This window comes from Desarmillaria tabescens, assembly GCF_030435595.1.
Source record: "Desarmillaria tabescens strain CCBAS 213 chromosome Unknown EV420scaffold_13, whole genome shotgun sequence".
NCBI classification, from domain to species: Eukaryota; Fungi; Basidiomycota; class Agaricomycetes; order Agaricales; family Physalacriaceae; genus Desarmillaria; species Desarmillaria tabescens.
Genome location: NW_026848312.1, coordinates 652,814 through 673,298, shown reverse-complemented (window position 1 = coordinate 673,298; position 20,485 = coordinate 652,814). Strand labels below are relative to the sequence as shown.

General features: G+C 48.2%; 7 protein-coding genes across 7 annotated transcripts; 3 read left to right on the top strand and 4 right to left on the bottom strand.

Annotated features, from left to right (window-relative positions):
• Positions 1 to 1,084: 1,084 nt before the first annotated feature.
• EV420DRAFT_1620031 (AB-hydrolase YheT) lies at positions 1,085 to 2,799 on the top strand (the record flags this gene model as incomplete). The annotated part of the gene is made up of 9 exons (XM_060475532.1): positions 1,085 to 1,245; positions 1,297 to 1,365; positions 1,416 to 1,448; positions 1,507 to 1,589; positions 1,641 to 1,742; positions 1,793 to 1,998; positions 2,055 to 2,083; positions 2,137 to 2,687; positions 2,765 to 2,799. The coding sequence occupies 9 exons, from the start codon at positions 1,085 to 1,087 to the stop codon at positions 2,797 to 2,799; spliced, it is 1,269 nt and encodes a 422-aa protein (XP_060332302.1).
• A 241-nt stretch (positions 2,800 to 3,040) lies between these two features.
• Positions 3,041 to 4,905, bottom strand: EV420DRAFT_254353 (uncharacterized protein). The gene is made up of 11 exons (XM_060481419.1): positions 4,658 to 4,905; positions 4,340 to 4,610; positions 4,256 to 4,289; positions 4,132 to 4,200; positions 4,027 to 4,080; positions 3,896 to 3,969; positions 3,788 to 3,846; positions 3,593 to 3,731; positions 3,467 to 3,534; positions 3,374 to 3,411; positions 3,041 to 3,317 (listed from the first exon to the last, which is right to left on the bottom strand). Exons 2-11 carry the CDS (start codon positions 4,603 to 4,605, stop codon positions 3,243 to 3,245), a joined length of 876 nt encoding a protein of 291 aa, XP_060332301.1. The 5' UTR covers positions 4,606 to 4,610; positions 4,658 to 4,905; the 3' UTR covers positions 3,041 to 3,242.
• An 847-nt stretch (positions 4,906 to 5,752) lies between these two features.
• On the bottom strand, positions 5,753 to 8,082 carry EV420DRAFT_1268130 (Cullin repeat-like-containing domain protein; the record flags this gene model as incomplete). The annotated part of the gene is made up of 10 exons (XM_060467427.1): positions 5,753 to 5,808; positions 5,909 to 6,394; positions 6,453 to 6,615; positions 6,668 to 7,048; positions 7,098 to 7,487; positions 7,538 to 7,634; positions 7,682 to 7,766; positions 7,814 to 7,909; positions 7,955 to 8,003; positions 8,053 to 8,082. The coding sequence occupies 10 exons, from the start codon at positions 8,080 to 8,082 to the stop codon at positions 5,753 to 5,755; spliced, it is 1,833 nt and encodes a 610-aa protein (XP_060332300.1).
• A 23-nt stretch (positions 8,083 to 8,105) lies between these two features.
• On the bottom strand, positions 8,106 to 9,992 carry EV420DRAFT_254443 (uncharacterized protein). The gene is made up of 4 exons (XM_060481420.1): positions 9,977 to 9,992; positions 9,576 to 9,716; positions 8,747 to 9,522; positions 8,106 to 8,691 (listed from the first exon to the last, which is right to left on the bottom strand). The coding sequence occupies exons 3-4, from the start codon at positions 9,516 to 9,518 to the stop codon at positions 8,249 to 8,251; spliced, it is 1,215 nt and encodes a 404-aa protein (XP_060332299.1). The 5' UTR covers positions 9,519 to 9,522; positions 9,576 to 9,716; positions 9,977 to 9,992; the 3' UTR covers positions 8,106 to 8,248.
• A 1,547-nt stretch (positions 9,993 to 11,539) lies between these two features.
• Positions 11,540 to 12,799, top strand: EV420DRAFT_1641500 (uncharacterized protein; the record flags this gene model as incomplete). Its single annotated transcript, XM_060477245.1, has 2 exons — positions 11,540 to 12,341; positions 12,390 to 12,799. 2 exons carry the CDS (start codon positions 11,540 to 11,542, stop codon positions 12,797 to 12,799), a joined length of 1,212 nt encoding a protein of 403 aa, XP_060332298.1.
• An 81-nt stretch (positions 12,800 to 12,880) lies between these two features.
• EV420DRAFT_254245 (class II aldolase/adducin domain-containing protein) lies at positions 12,881 to 14,227 on the bottom strand. The gene is made up of 7 exons (XM_060481418.1): positions 13,959 to 14,227; positions 13,859 to 13,905; positions 13,768 to 13,806; positions 13,474 to 13,716; positions 13,338 to 13,424; positions 13,268 to 13,282; positions 12,881 to 13,216 (listed from the first exon to the last, which is right to left on the bottom strand). The coding sequence occupies exons 1-7, from the start codon at positions 14,095 to 14,097 to the stop codon at positions 12,968 to 12,970; spliced, it is 819 nt and encodes a 272-aa protein (XP_060332297.1). The 5' UTR covers positions 14,098 to 14,227; the 3' UTR covers positions 12,881 to 12,967.
• A 4,130-nt stretch (positions 14,228 to 18,357) lies between these two features.
• Positions 18,358 to 20,211, top strand: EV420DRAFT_1641498 (uncharacterized protein; the record flags this gene model as incomplete). The annotated part of the gene is made up of 5 exons (XM_060477244.1): positions 18,358 to 18,383; positions 18,682 to 19,007; positions 19,057 to 19,427; positions 19,467 to 19,484; positions 19,540 to 20,211. 5 exons carry the CDS (start codon positions 18,358 to 18,360, stop codon positions 20,209 to 20,211), a joined length of 1,413 nt encoding a protein of 470 aa, XP_060332296.1.
• Between the last annotated feature and the right edge of the window lie 274 nt (positions 20,212 to 20,485).

Sequence of the window (20,485 nt, the reverse complement as noted above, 5' to 3'; positions counted from 1 at the left end):
TGCGTAAAGCTGTGTGCTTCGTAGCCCAAGCCACTCATAAATCGCTTGGTAGAACTCTAAGGTAACAGGTTATGATTATATCTACTGATTGGATACTATGAACACCGGTTCTTGAATGTTTTAACAGGTAGTATTAATGACCCAAGTTCGTCCGTGAGAATCGCCGGCATCGAAATTCATCCCAAGTAAACGATTACTACTTTTACCAACCAATGAATGCGCGGGATCTGCCCCTGGATGCCGGCATTATCAAGGCATTATGTGTGACTTCACATTGTAAGGGGCTCACAATTTTTCTCGCAAACATATATGATCTGTGGGTGCTGGGGCCGAATGTGAGTAGTCTTGGTCTTCCCCGTATGACAGCACCGCTGTGTGTAGACTCAACTGCGCAAAGCTTCAGTCGGCGCTTAAAAGAAGCACGAATACGTGATCCGAGCAAGCCGATGCTAATGATCCCTTCATTTCTGGCGATCAGATTCGTAAGATTCTCTCAGGGACGGCCTGCTTCTGCCGCTTACGGGCGGCTTCTAGTATAGAATATCTTTCTCCTAGCTAAGGTAGGCCTCAAGCGGATTCCTTGACACCACGTGGCAGCCGGCTTGCTATCAGCGGTAGCGGGAAGGCATTTTGGGGGAAAACAGCTCCGAGGCATCCTCCCAATTGTTATTTAGAACAATGCCTCGGACGCCATTTTGGAGATTTTGCCTCTACATGCCCATAGATACGATGCCGGATGCCACGTGGTGTCCCTGGTTCCGCTTGAGGCCTACCTTACCAGTAACTCAGGAAGCGAACAGAAATAGCATGGCATTCCCACCCTGCCCTCCTCGTTGTCCCATCAAGTACTCCGTCTCCATCAACACGAGGCAGTGGGCTTGGTTAGCTTCCCCACAAGGTCTGTTTACTAAGTTAGATCAAAATCAACTTCGATGGCTGAATGTCAGTGACCGCTTTCCAGCACTGATGTGCGGGCGGTGCGTTGGATGTTCCAACAGCGCTTAAAGATAGATCCTTCTGATCAATGATGGGGTCAGCTCTTTGTCCTGTCACGTCCACGAGTTCTTTGATTCTCAATACAACCATGACCAACGGCACCGTCGTCTTGTATCCCCCTTCTCCAGCAGTACTTGCCATCCATTCGCAGACAGATAAAGAGATCGGACAGCGGTCACTCCAGGAGCTTGTCAAAGAGCGCTGCTCTAGTCTCTTTGACGACTTCAAGCCAACGTGGTGGTTGAATAGGCATGTTTGTCGTCTCATTCTCATTCACGTGAGCTCATATGGTATCTGTAGTGGTCATACGCAAACAGTATACTGTGTAGTAGGAGATTTCAGCAAGCGTGATCAGGTTCAATACTCAAGGTATAGCTCTCCATACTAAGCATAATGTGATTTTTACAATATATTTATAGGACTTATCTTCGTCTTCTGGACGGTGGTACTTTGTATGTTGTGTCCTTCGATCCTTGAGACCCAACTTGAATTCATCCGACGAACATTCAGAGGCTTGGATTTTACCCCGCCCGACGACGTGTCTGTGGCACAAGATGCTCCCATCATAGTAGTACTAACAGGATTAACGGGAGGTATGTCTAGGGGACGAAATTAAGCCGGATGCCGCATAACCAATCCACTAGGATCTTGGGAGCCTTACGTCAAAGCAATTTTATCACCTGCATGTGCGCCTATCGAGCAAGGTGGTCTTGGTTACCGAGCTGTGGTAGTCAATTTCCGAGGATGTAAGCCCCTTTTCTTACGATGAACTACTCGAAATCGACAAAGTTCACAGGTGCTGATGTACCGATCACTTCGTCGCTATTCTACAATGCAGGGTCGACAGATGATTTGAGACAGGCCTTGATCTACGTGCGCAACCGCTACCCCAAGGCACCTCTTCTGGGGCTGGCCTTTTCTCTGGGTGGAAATATAATGATAAGATATCTTGCAGAGGAGAAGGAGGAAAGTAGACTGTCCACTGCATTTGTTCTTGGCTGTGTAAGTTTTGTGCCAGTCGTCTGTCTATTATTTTCTTTCTGACATACGTGCAATAGCCCTGGAATCTTTCGGAAAATAGTGAGGCGTAAGTACACTGTACCTGTCTTCCTGACGACAACATGGATCATGGGTTTTTAGATTGGAGAGTTCTTTCCTTGGACGATTCTACTCCAAAGGGCTCGGTGGAAACTTTGTCAGGATCGTTACAGAAAACCAAGTTGCCCTCGGAAAGGACCCTTCTTTCAAAGAGCTCGTCACAGCAACGGTGGCCTTGAAATTTCCGACACTCTCAAAGTTCGACGATTTCTATTCGCGTGTTGCAGGCGCCGGAGAACCCCCCTTTCCCTTTCCTTCTGGAAGTGCTTATTACAAGTGGGCGTCGAGTCACTATGTATTACCAGATGTCCGTGTTCCGCTATTGACCCTCAACGCACGCGACGACCCGGTCGTGCGTCGTATCCCCGATCCGGTGGACAATCCATACGTGATCATGGCTAGTACCGAAGGGGGCGGACATCTGGGATGGTTTGTCAATGGAAGAGATAAATGGATTCGCAAGCCTATTTTGGAGTGGTTGCGGATGTCTGGGAGGGAAATTGTGCACACTAATCGAGAAAAAACTATAGCATTGGGCGAAGATGGATTTCTGAGGGAGGACGGAGAGAGCAAAATTGGATGCAGGACGATCAGTTCAGAAGACTTGGAATATGTCTGCAATTCAAAGTCGATGAATGTTTGGGTGAGGCTGAGGGGACTTCTGCGATAGGTCTGGTTCATTGGCGCATAAGGGGACCTACTTAGACCAGCCTCAGACCTTTGCTTTCGATACCATCTTGCCATCGTTGTTCGGACTTACTTATACTGCATCTGACATATAATAAAACAACTGCCCGCCGCAAAATTGGTACCTACGCTATGTTACGAGAGAACGCAGATACATAAGCGGTAAACCAGACTCCTGAAATCATGGTTCCAACCTGCAGCTGTAAAGGATCTGCCACGGGAAGGGTCTTCAACCCAAGATTGAGTACGATTCGGGCGTATATTGTCAAAGAATATAGAGTCGAAGACACGACATGGTGGTAGAAATCCTAGATCAAGTTGTGGAAAAGGCCAAAAAAAGGCGCATACGTAGTAGTCCAAAGGAACAGGTAAACATAGCTAAAGGAATGATGTAATTATGAGTCCATAGAAATTCACAGCACCACTACGGCAAAGATTCCTACATGTCTCTGATAAGAATGTCAGACCAATTTGTTCGAGCCTATTCCCTCCCTATAATCATCTCTCTTGTAGCGCCAATAGAACGCTATGGTATCCTGTCCGTTTAGATGATGAGATCGAGGAATCCGACGGACTGAGGCCAGGTTCTTACTTTTTGTGTACCAAACGAGAGTGCCATTGCGATGGGGGCTGATGCACCATGTTAGTAACCCGGATGAATCAAGCGAGACAGCGGAGTACTTACGTGTAGTCAAAGTCATCTTCCAAACGGGAGAACTGCCGGTTGGACTAGGGATGATGGAAGCACTGATTCTAGGGATAATTGCTTGTCAACCTAATTTTTGTCAAAAAAAAAACCGCGGACACGAACCCAATACCAAGAAGAATGTACACGGCAAACATCAAGGATCTGAAGAAGAGACTTAGAGGGAAGATTAGAGAGAGGTTGTCATTGGCGCCGTTTGATTTCAATCTTCTCTTATTTTTCCATAAGATGATTACCATGGATACTTGGGGAAAGCTTGTAAGCTTCGAAGATAACACGAGAATAGATCGTCGGGCCTACCTTGCAAAATAATCATAGTTGATGCCTCGATTAGGACAAAGGTAGCAGTAATAAGAGTCCTACAAAAATCTTGTTACTCTTAGAGCGAGGAATCAGTGGCAGACTCACGGAGATGAGGCTGCTGAATGACAATATAGACTCCATTCATCACGTTTGACGGTCTCGCGTTCTTGAAGACCAATCTATAACACTTGCCATCAGCGCATTTCCCGAGCGTAGGAAGAAGCTCAGCCTGTTACCAAGAGTGTCGTGGAGAAAACTATCATATAGATAAGCGAGGGAACTGCCAGCAGCTAGAGCACACTAGATAAGCAGAAGAGCTAAATCGAACGGGTGCGGCTGACCAACTTATGCACACGAGTTGATGACGCCAGTGGAATACCATAAATTGCATCAGTCAAAACAAGGAAGACCTAACATCACAGTCAGTGTATGTTCCGCGGATTATTTATCGAACGACAAGCCTACCTCAATCACAAATGCCAAAGAGAAAGAGACGAGTCTGGAAAAAAGTGCTCAGCAATATAAAATCCTTTGCGGGATGATACATACAAAACCGGAGCGCAATAGATCAAACAGGATTGGAAAAGACAAAGTGCAAAGGACGGTGCTGGTCCAAGTTGCCGGCCGAGAATCATCAGAAGCATGTAACCGAAGTTATATACAATACCGGAAATGACCATCGCATGCCAAGTCCTCATCCTGTGGATATGAGCGGAAAACAGGGCAGGTACCAGAACTGCCAGTAGAAGGATCAAGCCCAAAAGTTGTAGGCAATTGAAGATGGCAATAACATCCCGGACGACATAAACATCCATAGATACTATGAGGAGATAAGCATTGGTCTGCCTTGTGGACATCATGGCTTACTCTTCTGCAGATTTCAAGTAGGGAAAAATGAGTGACGAATCACATATAACCAAGCTCGCAGAGCGGTCGTGAAAACAGGTCACAGAACGAGACGATGGCGCCTTCTCTTATATACGCAGTTGTTTCATATTCCATCTGATTCGGTGTCGTTATTGGACGATAACGTCTCCGCACCAAACGATACTCAGTCCGACCGACCGACTCCGACTCCGAACATGATCATCGTTATGTTGTCCTCAAGTGCGCTGTTATGATGTACTAAAAGGGGACTGAAGGACCGAGCTGAATACGCTGGCCAAAAACAGAAGAACAATCTTGATGGGAAGATTTTGGTAAGATCTTTTGTCATGGCATGAGGGTTAATTTTGTACAATCGCCCCGGATACCGGTTACCCTGGATATTCCCGGTGTGGCCTATATACCATGGACTTGCCACATCACCTCTCTGGTTTACCACCCGTACCGTGTCGTCTCACGAATAACGAGCTCATTCCTTTGCACCTCAGTGTGACTGAGTTTTCGAGTGTAACTCCGTAGCCACGAGCTTCCACCCATGTGAGTTCTTCTAAACAAGGGTGTTTGGTTACAATCACGAGTGCGAACAGATGTAGACTCAACTGGCAATATGGAACGATATAAACAAAAAGACTTCGATTTTTGACCGGCGACATGTCTTGTTGATAGGAACCTAATGAAACAAGAGGTTCTGAACTTGAACTTGTTCCGAAAGGCCATCGGTTCCTAAGCATGGCTGAACCTGAGCATCCTGTCAGTGATTCGAATGTGTCACACTGGCAGTTGAGTCTTAGTTCTCGAACTATAAAGGTCAAGCATTGTTGAGCCTGCACAACACCGGTGCGAATAAAGCAATTCTAAGAAAGGAGATATGGCCTATAACAGCCACCCGGACGGTTATCATATCGCAAGACCGTGCAGATCCTTGAACATGGATCCGAGGCCTAAGCTGTCACACGCGCACCCATGAAAGCGGACATGCCAGTCTTTTTAGTCGTTCCAGTCGTTCCAAAGGGCTGCCTGGCAACCAACCTCCATCAAAACATGCGGGACGCCCAAGAAAAGATCGCTATTCAGATATCATCGATATATAGATCGCAACTGTGCTTCTACATCTTCTACTGAAAGTCGGATATCTGTAAAGAACTATCAGCAAACAATTGTCATGAAAACCGAACAACGAATCATACATTTCTGGGGATCTACGCAATAGAGGATCAGTAGTGTTACCCGAACGAACGAAACTGAACCTACTTTTACTGAATTCCTTCTCTCTATGCTTGGCTACAAACCTTTCTAACGACGGTACAATCAATTTGACCACCTCTTCTCCGATTTCAGCTCTCCCTTCTTCATCATCCTCCAAAACAGACACCACGCCCCGATGACGCTCGATAACCTCATCAAACAAATCGAAGAACCTCGTAAATCTCTCCTTCGTAGCTGCTTTCCCCTTCTCTTTGGTATCGTCGCTTAATGCTTGCATAAGTGGAGAAAAATTGCTGTCGAAATATGCCGCTTTGGCCACACGGAAGTTTGAATTTATGACATCTTGCGTTGGCTTGGAAAGCATATCGATCAGCGCATCATGCTTAGGATCCAAGAGGATGTTTCTTCGAAGGAAAGCGATGTTATTGAGGAGAAAGATGGAAGAAAGCACAGCACGCTTCTGTGTGCGCGATAATACGTTGAGGCTGTTAATCGTCGTATTAACCACGTCATCTGCAATACAGTATGCGCTTGAATACGGCTTAGCGTCGAAGAAGACGACTGTACTTACAGACATAGTGCTCCAGGATGATATGCTCGTCACCTTCACCAAGTTTTGAGGCTTTTCCCACTTGTACACCCTCACCCATTTTCCAGTTCCCATCACCCAAGGTCATCAGAGCGGCGCCCGCAGCGCTCTGCACCTCGGGCAGGCGGTCCAGATACTTCACTGTCTGCCAGACAACGATGATCAGTACGGAGAAGAATGGACATGGAGATGCATACCGAAACGACGAAATCTGCAAGCGTGGTGCCCAACTCGCCACCCTTACCCATTGACGCCATCTTCACATCGGCCAGGAACTCGGGAAAGCTCCGAAGACAAACATTCCGTAAGCTCTGTAAGCCATCCCTAAACTCGTTTGTCTCTTTCCGAGCGTCAGTACCCCTCCGAGCCATAGTCTTGTCCCATCGAGACTGCAAAGAGAGCATATACTCGTATGAAGAAAGGGCGAGGAAATTGTACTTGTGCAGGGAACGCTTGATGGAACCGATAAGAGAGTTGAGCGTGCTACTAAAGAGTACGAGAATGGGGTTCATGAGAGCGCCGTATGCGAGCTGCGGGTTCGAAAGTGGCGAGAGATTCTCAAGAAGGTTGAATTCCTCCTGTATACAGTGTTAAATTTATGAGGAGATCAAAGAATTCAGCACGGACCTCGGCAACGTCAAGTATCGATTCAGCCCATTTACCAAACTCCAGCCCAGCTGCAATGGGATCGATGGTATCGGCACGATCTAGCACTCGCCTGCCCTGGCCTTCTAGACATTTGCGACACCATGCTCCACGCATGTCTGCATATCCCTTCTGTGCTTCTTTGAGTGTCGACAGTATAGCGGGTGAAGCAGGATGTGACGGGTGCGTCGAGGGCAACGGTAACGTGCGTAGGAAGGCAACCAAGGGAACGAGAGTCTCCAGCAGTGACGCCGGGAAAGGATTAATGGGAAAATCAGAGCCTGGTGGAGGCATGGAACCCGACGAGCCTTCCGCGACCAGTTTAGTGTACAGTTGCGTCAGTTTCTTTGCTCCAGTTTCGACCAACCGAGCCTGGAGATGATATTAGAATGAATACCAACGGGATAGATGCTACGACGCACCGTCTCCAGTGAGTCGCCCTCAGATCCTTTGAAGGCAATCGCTGCATTGAGACGCTCCAATGCATCTCTATATGCGTCGAGCTGGTTCGGCTGTGGTCTGGCGGTGGTAAGCAAGGCATATTGAGAAAGAAGCGGTACACTTACCCACGGAGAATCAGCGCCTCCTCGACCGCAACGCCCTCCTGATTGCTCGCCAGCTCGTCGATCTTGAGTAACGCCTTCTCGATGTCTGCTGGGCATCAGTCCTCCGTTCCTCCTCGAAGAAAGGCGACGTACTGCTTGCACGTCGATTGAGAATCTGCGTAGATGTGTACAGCGGCAATATCGACTTCTCTAGCTTGGCCAGTCGGGTATCAAAACTGTTGAGAATTGCTACTCGGTTAAGTGTTTGCCGCCGAGAAAATGTATGGAATTTACTTGTCATTCTTTGCGATATTTGTCTCGTTTTATTGAGATTTTGCTCCAGCTACAAGACTTGAGGTTCGGTTTGCATATAGCAGTCGTGACGGACGCACCAGCTCGATTTCTGCCGTTTCGTCGTCCATGGTGATAGTACAGAGCAAGAAGGTACATCACGATAGCAATTTCAAAACAACACGAACATACAAAGCATTTTTAACCCTAACCCTACTAGTTAACTTTTCCTCACAATTCCCTCACTCTACTTATTTTCCATCCACTTTTCAAATCCCTCTGCATCCCTCTACAACGTCACAAAAAGTCATTCAGATCCACCACCTGATGGCGGTCATTCAACAAGGTAAAGCACGGGTTGTCCCCAGTGAATCGCGACACATATCGTTGGCGGCTAACAGGAAGGCATCGCGTGCATATCCAGCGAAAGATACGCCCATCGTCCTCAGGCGCGCAAACCTTGACAAAGAGTTCCTCCAATTGGATCTCGTCACGGCACATCGCTCGATCCAACGCCGTCCAAGCAGAGAGGTCACGAGGGAACGGGGTACGGCTGGGTATCCCCCCCGTATCGACCTCCACCGTGACCGTGATCATCCTGAGCTGATTTTCCCTTGGTAGATGGAGAAGCGTATTTATCCACCAAAAGATCGCCTGGTCCATCTGATATGCGTGGTTCAAGTGGATGGTGAAGCGGAACCAATGAAGGTTGGGAATGTCCAGAGGGGGAAGAGACCGTGCTAGCACAGTAAAATAGTCAACGCACAATCACACAAAAGTGATATATACACATACTGATATTGAAATTGTCCAGGTCGAGATCAAACAGGTCGGTCGTCAATTTGAGGAGCATGTTTAAACGGCGAGCGAAGCTTATGTCGCAAACAAACTTGGCATAGTCCCGGATAACAAGCTCCCTCAAATGATGCAGGGCGACGGGAGAGTTCCGCGTAACGAAAAGGTCGATCATGATTTGGTCGGAAATGGTGGTAATGCCAATATGAAGAGCCTCCAGTTCCGGCCCCCGCTGGCCATTACGAATATCCTCGATGCTCGCAAATCGCGACTCCAAGTTCTCCACGCCCAAACTTCTTGTCACCTCGTACGCCCGTATTTGATTCTCGTCAAGTTGCAGGGCCTTCAAGGTTGGGAACGATCGAATAAGAGCCAGAAAGTGAACTTCGTCGCATTTTACGTCTTGCAGACACAACGAGGAAACGTTAGGGAACGATGTGAGCGCAGCGTGCCACGATCCTACGTCAGGGACATTGAACCAGCTCAGGCCGGACAGCTCCAAGCTGGAGATCGGAATCTGAGGATCCTTGAGAAGTTCAACGAGGAGACGGAAGAACTGGTCCCGTCCAAGGATAGAAGAATCGGGATCGTCGATAATTAACGGGCTCTCTTGCTTCTCGCCATTTCGAAGTGCAAAGGCTCCCTGATTCAAGCGAGCCAAAGCACGGAGCTTCGTAGGGGTGTGTTGAACGTGCGCGTACAACTCCCGGCAAGAGTGCGATTGACCTTGGCCCAGCGTCAGGTACGCCTTGAAAAATATAGCCGAGGCCATAGCTCTATAAACGAGGGTAGATCAGCGCCAGATTCAGACGGACGGAGGGGTTCGTACTTTGGGTTCGACTGGGTCGCGACAGAGGGTACGCATACGGATAGGGCTGTATATATCCTAGAGTGGCGATTACTCCACCCCAACAGTCGCCACAATATTATTCACAATAAGCCAGCGGCTGTTGTTTGGACTCGCCAACGTCTACATCCTGCCAATCAGCGGATTGCTAAACTGAGGCTCGAGGCACACCAAAAAAAGTAAAATTTCAGCCGAGTTTTTGTTGGTCAGAAACTAATTCCAAAACCAGGAAAAACCCATATATAGGAATCCCGCTCCATCCCGCCTTGGGGCGGGAGAGGGCGCATACCTATATATGGTATCCCACCAGTTTCTTATTTAGTTTTGGACAATTAGAAATTCGGCTGAAATTTTACTTTTCTTGGTGTGAGGCACTTACTCACCTGCTACGGACAATAGAGATCTTTATACCCAAATAAGATCACAATGTTCTACACGAGCAGATCCTCTTTTCTTCGTCTGTGCAAACTATCGTCAATACTCATTGTTTCTCCAAAAGTATACCGCGATTTGAGATACCTGGCTCTTCGGTCCGGGTTGCAGCGCCCCTTCGTATGCTCGGTGCTCAGGGACATGGCTGGATCCTGAACGTCTGCTAAGCCCGAACAATTAAAAAAAGACGGATTCCGAAGAAGACGCACGCACAAAATAATTTTTCACCGCCAAAAGATGTTTTAGAACGGAAGGCAGGGAAGCCCTGCATTTATACCAAATTCACTTCGTCCCATGTCGGGCTCCCAGGATTTATACACGAGCCCTCCGCCCCCCATCTGATGTTGATAAACGAAAAGGTTGTTGAACGTGAATTGCCTCCGTGGATAGTAGGGTAGAGTCCGAAGTAAAACCGATCGATGAGGGATCGATGTTGAGATCAAGCGCGCCACGTGGCTAAGCCGGACTTACCCGGGGCTGCAACCCACGCTTGAAGTTGTTCTTGACCATCAAACACTCAGAATGTGCGTACAACAGTGATTTTCTTCCTCTCCATAATTGGGTTTCAACACTGAATTTTCTGCTGCTTAGTATATATTTTTCCCTCCAAAAACTGTACACTAATAAATGCAACGTGGCCTCCAGAACACCGTTAAACAATTGCTTTAACTAGAATGGATCGTCCTAGGCATTGTTTTAGCTATCCGCGTATCCAAGCAACGCACATTCGCCTTATTTCTCACTCGCGCGCACTAAAAATAAGGCCAAAAAACGTCCCATTCCTGTAATTCTGGACGAGCCCGTGCAAGTTGATGTAAGCTATAACATTTTCTTTCCTGGGCTGTGGGTTGACCTTTACTCCAAATCCGTAGAAAATTTGTCAGTAACTTCTGCTGAACGGTAACTGTCCCGGCTTTTGGCTGACTGAAGGTCGCGGAATTTCCCAATGTGGAAGATCGTCTGCTTGCAGGTATCTGTTGCTGGCAAGCCGTAACCTACTTCGGCGCGCCGGTGGACTGGAGATATCTCGAGGCCGATACAAAAACGACGCAACCCGAAGCATTAGTACTAGTCACCTCTCGAGGGGCCAGACTCGCCGCTCTGATCGTGGTGAATTTTACCACTCTCCTGACGTCATGCCAACATATACTTGGCCGTTTTACAATAGCGTCCGTGTATGCGGTAGTTTTTGGGAGAAACAGGACGTATAATAAACGACATTGTACCCAAACTTGGCCATAACGACGTCTCGACGCGTCGGTACGTGTATGTCCCTGAACCTCTGACTAAAAACAATACCGTGATGATTATGGATATAGGCATTCGTTTGAAGAATCCTAACTCGGCATGCTAAACTTCAGTGGCTCCTCGAGTGGCTCAGCAGCTTCAAGGAATATAAATACGCGTCTCTTTCCTCTCCTCAACTCGTTCCATCGTGTCTCGATTTGGACCTAGGTTAGCCTCCGTTCGGTTCCGATTTTATCACATCCTCATTTGTTCGCTATAGATTAACAATGCCGCCTCGACGAAGGGCTCCTACTGTCAGAACACCGTCCTTGGAAGACTACCTCCAATACGGGAAGCACCAGAAATACAGCTCTCAGGTCCTGTATGCTCACATGCTCACCGCTCCCAGCCTATACAAGGCACTCGGGGCTCCAGAAGGTGCCGGTCAGCCCGAGCCAGACATCTACGGCCCCGGCTTGTACATCAACAGCAACTCAGAGCAGATCGGACGCGACGAGTACATCCCCTTTCTCTTCGCGCAACTCAAGGACCCCCGCTTCCCCGTCTTCGGCATGCACATCTGGGACCAAAACTGGCTCGAGGCAAGGAACCCCCCCGTCTTGATCAACGCGCTCTGCTCGTTCCCCAACGTCTGCGTCCTGAATTTACAAAGCATCGAGTGCAGCGAGGATCAGTTCATTTCCGTCGTCAGGTCTTACCCCAACCTCGCGAACTTGGATACTGAAGAGATCAAGATTCGAGAGTACGAGTCGGGTAGCAGCGCGCATGCAGACCCTGTGGAGGCCACATCTGTCAGCGCTAGCGTGATTCGTGACGGGCAGCGAGGGCCGGAGATCCAGCAAATCTCCATATACGTCGACAACACTACTGGATGGGTCTTCCTCGATCTTTTCGCCAGTCGTCGTTCGCCAGTTGCGTTGCGCAACCTGACCAAGCTGACCCTCCGACACAACTCGGATGTCATATGCAACGACGCGAACTTGGTTCGCCGACTGTCCTGTTTTATCAGGCTGTGTCCCAACCTCTGGGAGATTGACATCGACCATTTCAATATTGGCAAGTCCATGTGTCACGATCTTCTTTCGCGCGCTGATTAAAACTTCCTTTCCTGCGTAGTCACTCGTCTAGAGCCACTCGACCTCGGCGACACTATCCATCATGTTCATTTCTGCCTCTTCATCGCCGGCAACTTCGAGACGAACATGACGATCGACTGGTGGGCCTCCACTCTCAGCCAGCTCAGACGTCCACGCCATCTCACCAAGGTGACTATTGAAGTTGAAGTCGATATCGAAAACATTCCCCGTGAAGTGTGGAATAAGTTTCCGACCCGCAGTGCTCCTGGTTGGGCAGCTCTTGACCACGCTCTCACTCGGCCTCACTTCAAAGCGTACGAGATTCACCTGCAGACGGTCGAGTCTACAGCATCTCGAGCGGGTTTCAGTATGAGCATGATGTCGATGTGGCTCGGCCAAGTGTGTCTCCCCAAGAGTAAAAAGAAGTACGGAAGGAAGTTCGTCGGTTAGTGAAGGAAATGAGCACTCCCCTCAAACACGCATCACTGAATAATTACGTACTGTCTCTTCCTCTTGCATCCACTTTACTTGTAGCTTTGTTGACGCTCTAACATGTATGAATTGTCTCTATTATTTTGAACCCAGTCATTGCAAAGAACATTCTAACCGCAACCAACGTTACTCCTTCAAATACTTGAAGATATTCTTCTCCTCGCTCTCCAGCAAATCGAACTCCATTTTGCCGCTGAACCACCCTGCAATCTTATTCCCAACTTTCGAGCCTGTCTCTTCAGCCTGGTGAGGGGGAATCTTGACCGTATTTCCTGCAGCATCGGCAAGGAGCTGAACCTGACACGATTTCTCAAGGGATATGTAAAAGTATACTGCGGCCTCGATCGTATCACAAGCGACGAGCAGCCCGTGATTCTACAGATACATCAGTTCTTGCCGGTGAAGACATCAAAACACTTGATATACCTGGAGAATAGCCGTCTACCACGTCATTAATGAGCGTTTTCCAGTGGAGATTAAATGCAGGGTCACCGACCTTGTATGATCCCAACGCCTTGGCAATCGCTTCGCCCTCTTCAACATCAAGCGCAATGCCTCTATAGTCCGTGTACACCGCATGATCCTACGACCACTTCAGCGTCAACGCCTTTCGCGAAATATGGTCAACTTACATTGTAAAACGCGCAACTATCCTGCGAAATCATATCCAAAGGCTTTCCCAGCGCTGCGAAAGCCTTCCCATATACGGAATGTGAATGTGCCGCGCATATAACATCAGGCCTCGCCGCATGGATCTTTGAATGTATGAGAAATGCCGCAGTGTTCAACAAGGGGTATTTCCCTGCTTGCAATATCTTTCCCTGGGAGTCGACTAGAAGGAGATCCTCAGGCTGGATGAGCTTGAAATGGAGACCCTAGGAGCCGTCAGATATCCAATGGCGGTAGAGTTCGATAAGCGCCAGTACCCATGGGTTGACCCAGAAGCATTCCGTCTCAATTGGATCCTGAAACGGGCGGTGAGCAAGAGGAAAAGGCGATTAATCCGAATGTACATACCCTAACTGTGATATGTCCTGCAATTCCTTCATCATAGCCTCGGTTGCCTGGTAAGCTCGCCGTTACTCCTCTATTTCTGCAGTTTCAAAGGAGTTCCTACCAAAGATCCTCAGAGCCTGCGCCAATCTGAACTTTCGCCAAGCTCTTTCCTCAAGCTTATCCTCAAAAACGCGGGGCTTTGGTCCATTGGCTATCGTCGCTGCCAGCATGGCACGTCCATCGAGTTTCGTGGCCGACATTAAAGAAGAAGAGAGAGAGAGAACCGAATATGTGAGACTGACATTTGAATGTTCTATTGTTGTCCCATGATGTCACTTCGGTGTCACTCCGGTCCGGGACCTTTTAAGGCGCGTCGAGCATACAGGACGAAAGGGGTGGTCCCTCGGTCATCCAGGAAGAAATTGATTAGTCAAGACAGATGGTGCGTCCACATTTCAGCAAGGCGAGGGGGCAGAGGAAGTAGGCGGCGTGTTAGTATCCATACGACCATCAAAGTTCCTTCAAATTTCGACATGACCAACCAAAAGTGCGAGCATCGCTAGTCGGATTCGGGTAGTTGCTACACTGAGCGCTCCAATATTAACCCTCTTGCAGTACCTCGATGCAGTAGTAAAATTCATTGCTCGGTCTTTGTAAGAAGGACGAAGCCGGTCGTTGATCGACCTTGAAGCCCATTTGAATTTACAAGAGTGTATCCGAACTGACAAGACAAAAGGAAACATTGTGTGCCACTGGACCACGGCAAAGGGTCGTGTTGTACTTGTGAACCTTGAAAGATAATGATCAACAACCAGCATTTATAAAACACGAGAAAAATCAAAGAAAGGCACACATTCTCCACCAAAACCTCTGCCACTGCGCCGTCCTCGTCATGATCGTGATAACCCCCAGTCAAGCACCCACATCCAACCTGCGGATGTCTACTCTCGAGCCGAATCCTCCTCGGGAAGGTGATAACTAGATTTATGAACGGCCCTCTCCGCCTCGCCCAACATGCAGCTCGCCCACACTGGAAGAGGCCTTCGGTGCTGCTGGTACAAAAAAGAAGACTGCACCAAAGAAAAAGATCAAATTCGGCGTCATAGTAAAGGTAAAGAAGCGGTGTCGGACACAGATGTAGCTGGGGCCGGCTCGACAAGGAGGTTTTGAACAGAGAGTACAGCCCGGGAGGTCTAATGTAACACATCGCTGAAATTTAGTTCGAAACACCGAAAAGAGATGGCACATACATTATCACTGATAACAACTATGAACCACCCATCGATTGTCGCCTAAAAGGATTCTGTGAATCCCTGAGCTATTGACGTTGAGGCCTGACATTACCAGCGAATCGTAGCCAACGCTGGCTTGAAAACACTGAACGGATCCTCGAGATACAAACCTTACTAACGTATTAGCCCACAACGGCGCATCTGCACGCCGCCTAGGTAATTCGTGGGTCTGGCTTCATCGATATTCCGAGTCCTGGCCTCTGCTGCGCCAAAATTGATAAGACATTTGTTCCCGACATTGTTCCTTCCGATCCCTCTAAACGACGCTAGTATCAGCTCCAAAGGAGGTTGCTGCGCTCGATTTCGGTAGTCTACGGAACACTGAAAGTCAAAGATTATTATCACGGACGAACAAAGGGACCTACACAATTCCATCTTTATGTGTAGACCTTGGTATGTTAGAATGCGGATGTCGACCGATAGCTGCGGTCGCCACCGATAAATCCAGATCCCGTCGAATTCGAGCTTGGGTAACCTGTGCTAATATAAGCACTTTCCGATCCCAACGGAGGATGAGAGGACCGAAACGAAATGCATAAGCGGCGGTTTCAAGAGGGATCGTCGATACTTGAAGAGTCATGGCGAAGGAAATTAATAATGCAACAATATTAATGACAGTACAGATTTGAGCATTACTGTCTACGTACCTTTAATCACTGAAACAGCCCCCTCCCCCTTCTCTCCAATTTTTGGTGATTAGTAGCTGTCATTTTTCCCTTTCGTCTGTAATCCGAGCTTCTCATCCAACCTGTTGTCTTACTAGCAGGAGATGTTCAAGTTAGAGCAAACAATCCTCTTCTCATTGACGTTAAGTCCTACAGGATAAATAAGAGATAATGCATACTGCTCAAGAGTGGTTTGGCGTACCTAGGATTTACTTCCGTGTAGGAGCATAAAATTGTTCCACAAAAATACACGAGGGCAGATCATGGCAGCCGCCGTCATTGAATCGGTTGATGTTCGGTCCGGAGAGCCGGGAGCCGGTTGGGAAGTTCGGATATCGGGCCGATCAGATTTTTGACAGCAACCAGGTCCATATCTCACTGTGATAACGCCTGCAAGGCCCACATCAGGGGCAAAGCCTGCTACGTTGACTCCTCTTGAAGCTTGAAGCCTTATTCTTTATATAATTATGATGGTTTATAAAGAACCAAGTTTATGTATTCCTGCTACGTTAGTAGTAGGTCTTAACAAGGAATCATGGTAGCCGAAATTTTAAGCCGGGGCCGTCCTGGATGTCACGATAATTCCTAAATAAAGAAATTTAACGCGGGAATGCAGAAATAAATTTCCTTGAAAGTCAGAAATTCGGTGTGGCTGCTGCTTTGTCTGTCACTGTTTACATGTGACCCTGGGTTACTATCACACTCTCCACGGAATTGCTCAGCCGAACTTCCATTCAGCTCGGATTTCCCACCAGAGATTCTGGAAGAAAATGCGAGCTGGTGGCGGCGGCAGCCGCCACCGAGCGAGCCGTTTTCGATCAGCACTATCCAGCTGCTGCTGAGATGAGTTGTTGATGCAGAATTGATTAAAAGCTTCATAGGCAGCCCTCTCAATCATTGCATCAGTGCACTGCTTAGTTTCTGCTAGATGTTTTCCTTGAGATCAGTTGTTGATACTTTTGCATTTGTATTTTCAAGAAGATTAGCAGTAGATAAACGTAGCAGGCTCTGCCCCTGATGTGGGCCCTGACAAGCTTTATAATTGATTGATCTTGCGAGGTTTACTCTCTACACAGGTGGTGCACTTGTCGAACCACAGGCTAGCCAGGGCGTGGATAGAACAAAGCGACCCGCCGGCTGCATTCCGGGTGGAAATAAGCCTAGCAGCCGCGGGCTATATGACGACTGGGCCAACCCCAGGATAAACTGTCTTGGCCCCAGTCTATACGCTATTTTGAAATCTGAAGCAACCTCCTTTCCCGTTCCGCTCCCCCGGCTCACACCGGCTCGCATCGCGACTTCATATAGCAATGGACAATATTATGATTTTATTAGCGGTTCTCTAATGCACTACTGTACATGCCATAGACTACGTATAATAAGTAAGCTATGGCTGAGCCTACAGTCAACCGTTGGTCATGGTGCCATATGTAGTTGTGCGGCAAAGACTGAAAGACAGGGAATCAGAATGGTAGACACCAGCAGAACATATTTTGACTCACCGAGGGTGTCGAACGTCGCCGTCAAGATGACCTAGAGTGTTTGAAGACGCAGCAGGCACATATCACGCCGGTTTGCTGCTGAAATTTCGAAAGGAGGGGGGACTATACAAGACGGAGGCAGACAAGAATCTAGCGCGATGTGTGAACACAGTGCTCCCTTCTACCGGACAGGCGACAAACCCACCTATACAATGTCCAGGAAGGTTCATCGGCCTCCACGCGTGATGAAATGGCACAGGCGCCATGCATAGGGAGATACAAAAAGGGAGGGAACTTCAAGCTGTCACCGAAACGATGGTGGTGGTTGAAGTTCAAAGTTCAACATGGGCAAAACAATGGCAAACTCCCAAATTTAACATGTGGATGGCGTGCTCAGCTGCGGCTGGTTTGTGCTGGGGGTATCTGTCACCGAACATAGGATGCGTTGAAGACGTCGGGCCAGCCTCAGGCCAAATTTGGTTCTCGACGTGGGCCAGCTCCTACTGGGCGAAGCCGAGTCTATCCGAAGCTTCAGCTGTGTATAGTTCCTGCCGGAGCGATTGAATCAAGGCCCAAGGGTTATTCAAATCTTGGTTTGCAGAAAGAAGTCATAATCAATAATAGTTAGTAATAGTAGTATACTGTATGAATGAGACAGGACTACCCCTTGAAATCATTCACTCACAGTGGTGGTGGCTTCGGTTGCTGAGAGAAAAAGACTCGCTCGGTGGCGGCAGAATGCCGCCACCAGCTCGCATTTTCTCTCAGAGTCAGAATCCATGGCAAGATCGGCCAAACAAACCCGCTGAAAGCGTGATAGTAACAGGAGGTCACATATAAACAGGGACAAGCGGTGACTGTGCCACCCCGAAATTCTGACTTAAACGGAAATTTTGAAGCGCTGGGCCGTGAAATTCTTCCACAAATAGAAATTTTTATGACATCGGACTTCGGGTTAAACTCAAAACTCGGCTACCACCATCCCTCTATAAGACCTACTACTAACGTAGCAGGAATTCTCACATTTTGACTCTCACAGCGAGTAAATTGTCCGTTTCATTCCAAGATGAAGTTCCTGGCTCATGTTAGCCTCGTATCTACAAGTTTCGTGAGTTATTTACGTCTGTTGTTTTCCCCTCACCTTTTCTCCCACTTCTCACCAAAGACTTAACCATGTTTAACTTACAGGCAGAATTGATGATGGATGGGATCATTCGAAAACCAGGGACCACATGCCCAATTTGTGTTCCGACGTGTTAGCAGACGTGATGTGATACTCATCGTTGAATTTCTCGTCTCCGGAAGGCTCTCTCCCCACTTGTTGCTGGCTGATCTTTGAGTGAGAATTTAGAGATGTAAACTTTCAAATATTGTGTTTTCTGAAGTTCTTCTAACTTCAAATACAGGAAATCTGGCCCCAAGGTCTTCGGCCTCATCCTCGTGCTGTCGCGGGCTTGTGTGCAGGCCAGTAACGCTCAAAGCGAAATTATCCTGGACGAACTAACGGAACACCGAAGCACCTGGGATGTAATCTTCAGCTGCATCGCAACAGTTTTCGCTTGCACCTGGATCGCTGTACATCCAAACGTTCCGGGTCCCGATCTCAAATCTCGCGGCTGGGTTTTCATCGGACTTCACCGATTGAAGCTCATGGTCATAGCTATCATCGCCCCCGAAGTTATAATCATCTGGGCTTTTCGTCAATGGATGGTAGCGTCGATAATCTCTAAACGTACGTGTGAGATTATAATCATCCAGGTAATGGCTGACTTTGCTTTCAGACTTCGGCTTGACAAAGACACATGGATTTTTCATAAGCATGGGCGGATTCATTGGTGCTGGTGGAACCCCCATAAAAATTGCAGATCTTTTGCAGCTCGACGGTCTAGCACTTTTCCAGAAATCATTTTCGGTTCGCCCCGATTTAGACATGTCGTCGATATCCAACATCACCGAGGAAGAGCTACAGGATCGCAGCAAAGGCGATGCTCTATCGAAGCTCGTCGCCGTTGTTCAGACAACCTGGTTCGTCGTCCAGTATCTTTCCCGGTTCCAAGAATCCCTTCCCGTCACCCAACTAGAGACCGCGACTCTGGCTTTCGCGGTCTTGAACATCTTCAACTACGTCTTATGGTGGCACAAACCACTCGATGTATGTTGCCCAATCAAAGCCTGCTCAATTTTGGAGCAGAGAGATTTCTACGAAAGCGTGGATACCATGACTTTCGCGAGTCACAGCTCAACTTTCTCCTCCGATGTGACAGACATTGGCCCACGCAGGCATTTATCACTCAACAGAGCACCACATGACAACGAGTCGCCACGCAGCTCCTTGTTGCCTAGCTTGCTTCACCCTCTCCATAACACTAGTCTCAGACGTCCACCGTTTTCCATTCTTTGATTACACCTATACCGACGCACACCAATGGTTTTCTTACGCCACATACGGGCGCTTTACCACGGCGGCCTTCCAATCCATACTCCAGTGGTATCGCCGGACCATGGGAAGGATATTGTTTGGGCGTGGGTGGAGTAGTGCCTACGGTAGTGTACCAACCCTTTGGGCTGGTACACTGGATTATGAGAGGACATGGTACATCGGATACTTTGGTGCAGCTGTCGGAGCACTCTTCGGTGGCACACACTGCATCGCCTGGTCCTCCGTCTTCGCTTCTGATACCGAGCGCATCCTTTGGCGGATATCGTCGCTCGTTGTGACTGCGGTTCCTGTTGCCTTGGCGATGCAACTTGCGTTCATCAGGATACTACCTAATAGGAAGATTGTACGCGGTATCCAAGCGACTACGCCTCTCTTAATACTCCTATATCTCCTCGCGAGGATGACGTTGTTGGTGGAGGCTTTCTTTTCCCTCAGATTCCTCCAGCCTGGCGTCCTTGAGGAGGTTAGCTGGACGAAGTTTATTCCCCATCTGTAATCATTTTATAAGACCGGTCCGCACGTCACCGTAACGGCCGTCTATCTCTCTCATCGTTGAAACGATGCGCTTGGTGTCGGAATGATCCTAATAGGTGCAATATCACAAGCGGTGGGCTGCCACACTCTCATACGTATGCCTCAACTGAAGAACGCCTGAGACAGTGAAAAGCAGCATAGTTCAATTTATCATTGCTTTCTGCATTGCGACTGGTAACCCTACTTGTTTTATTCATTCATTCCTCGTTTACCTGAATCCTAGATTCGCATTTAAC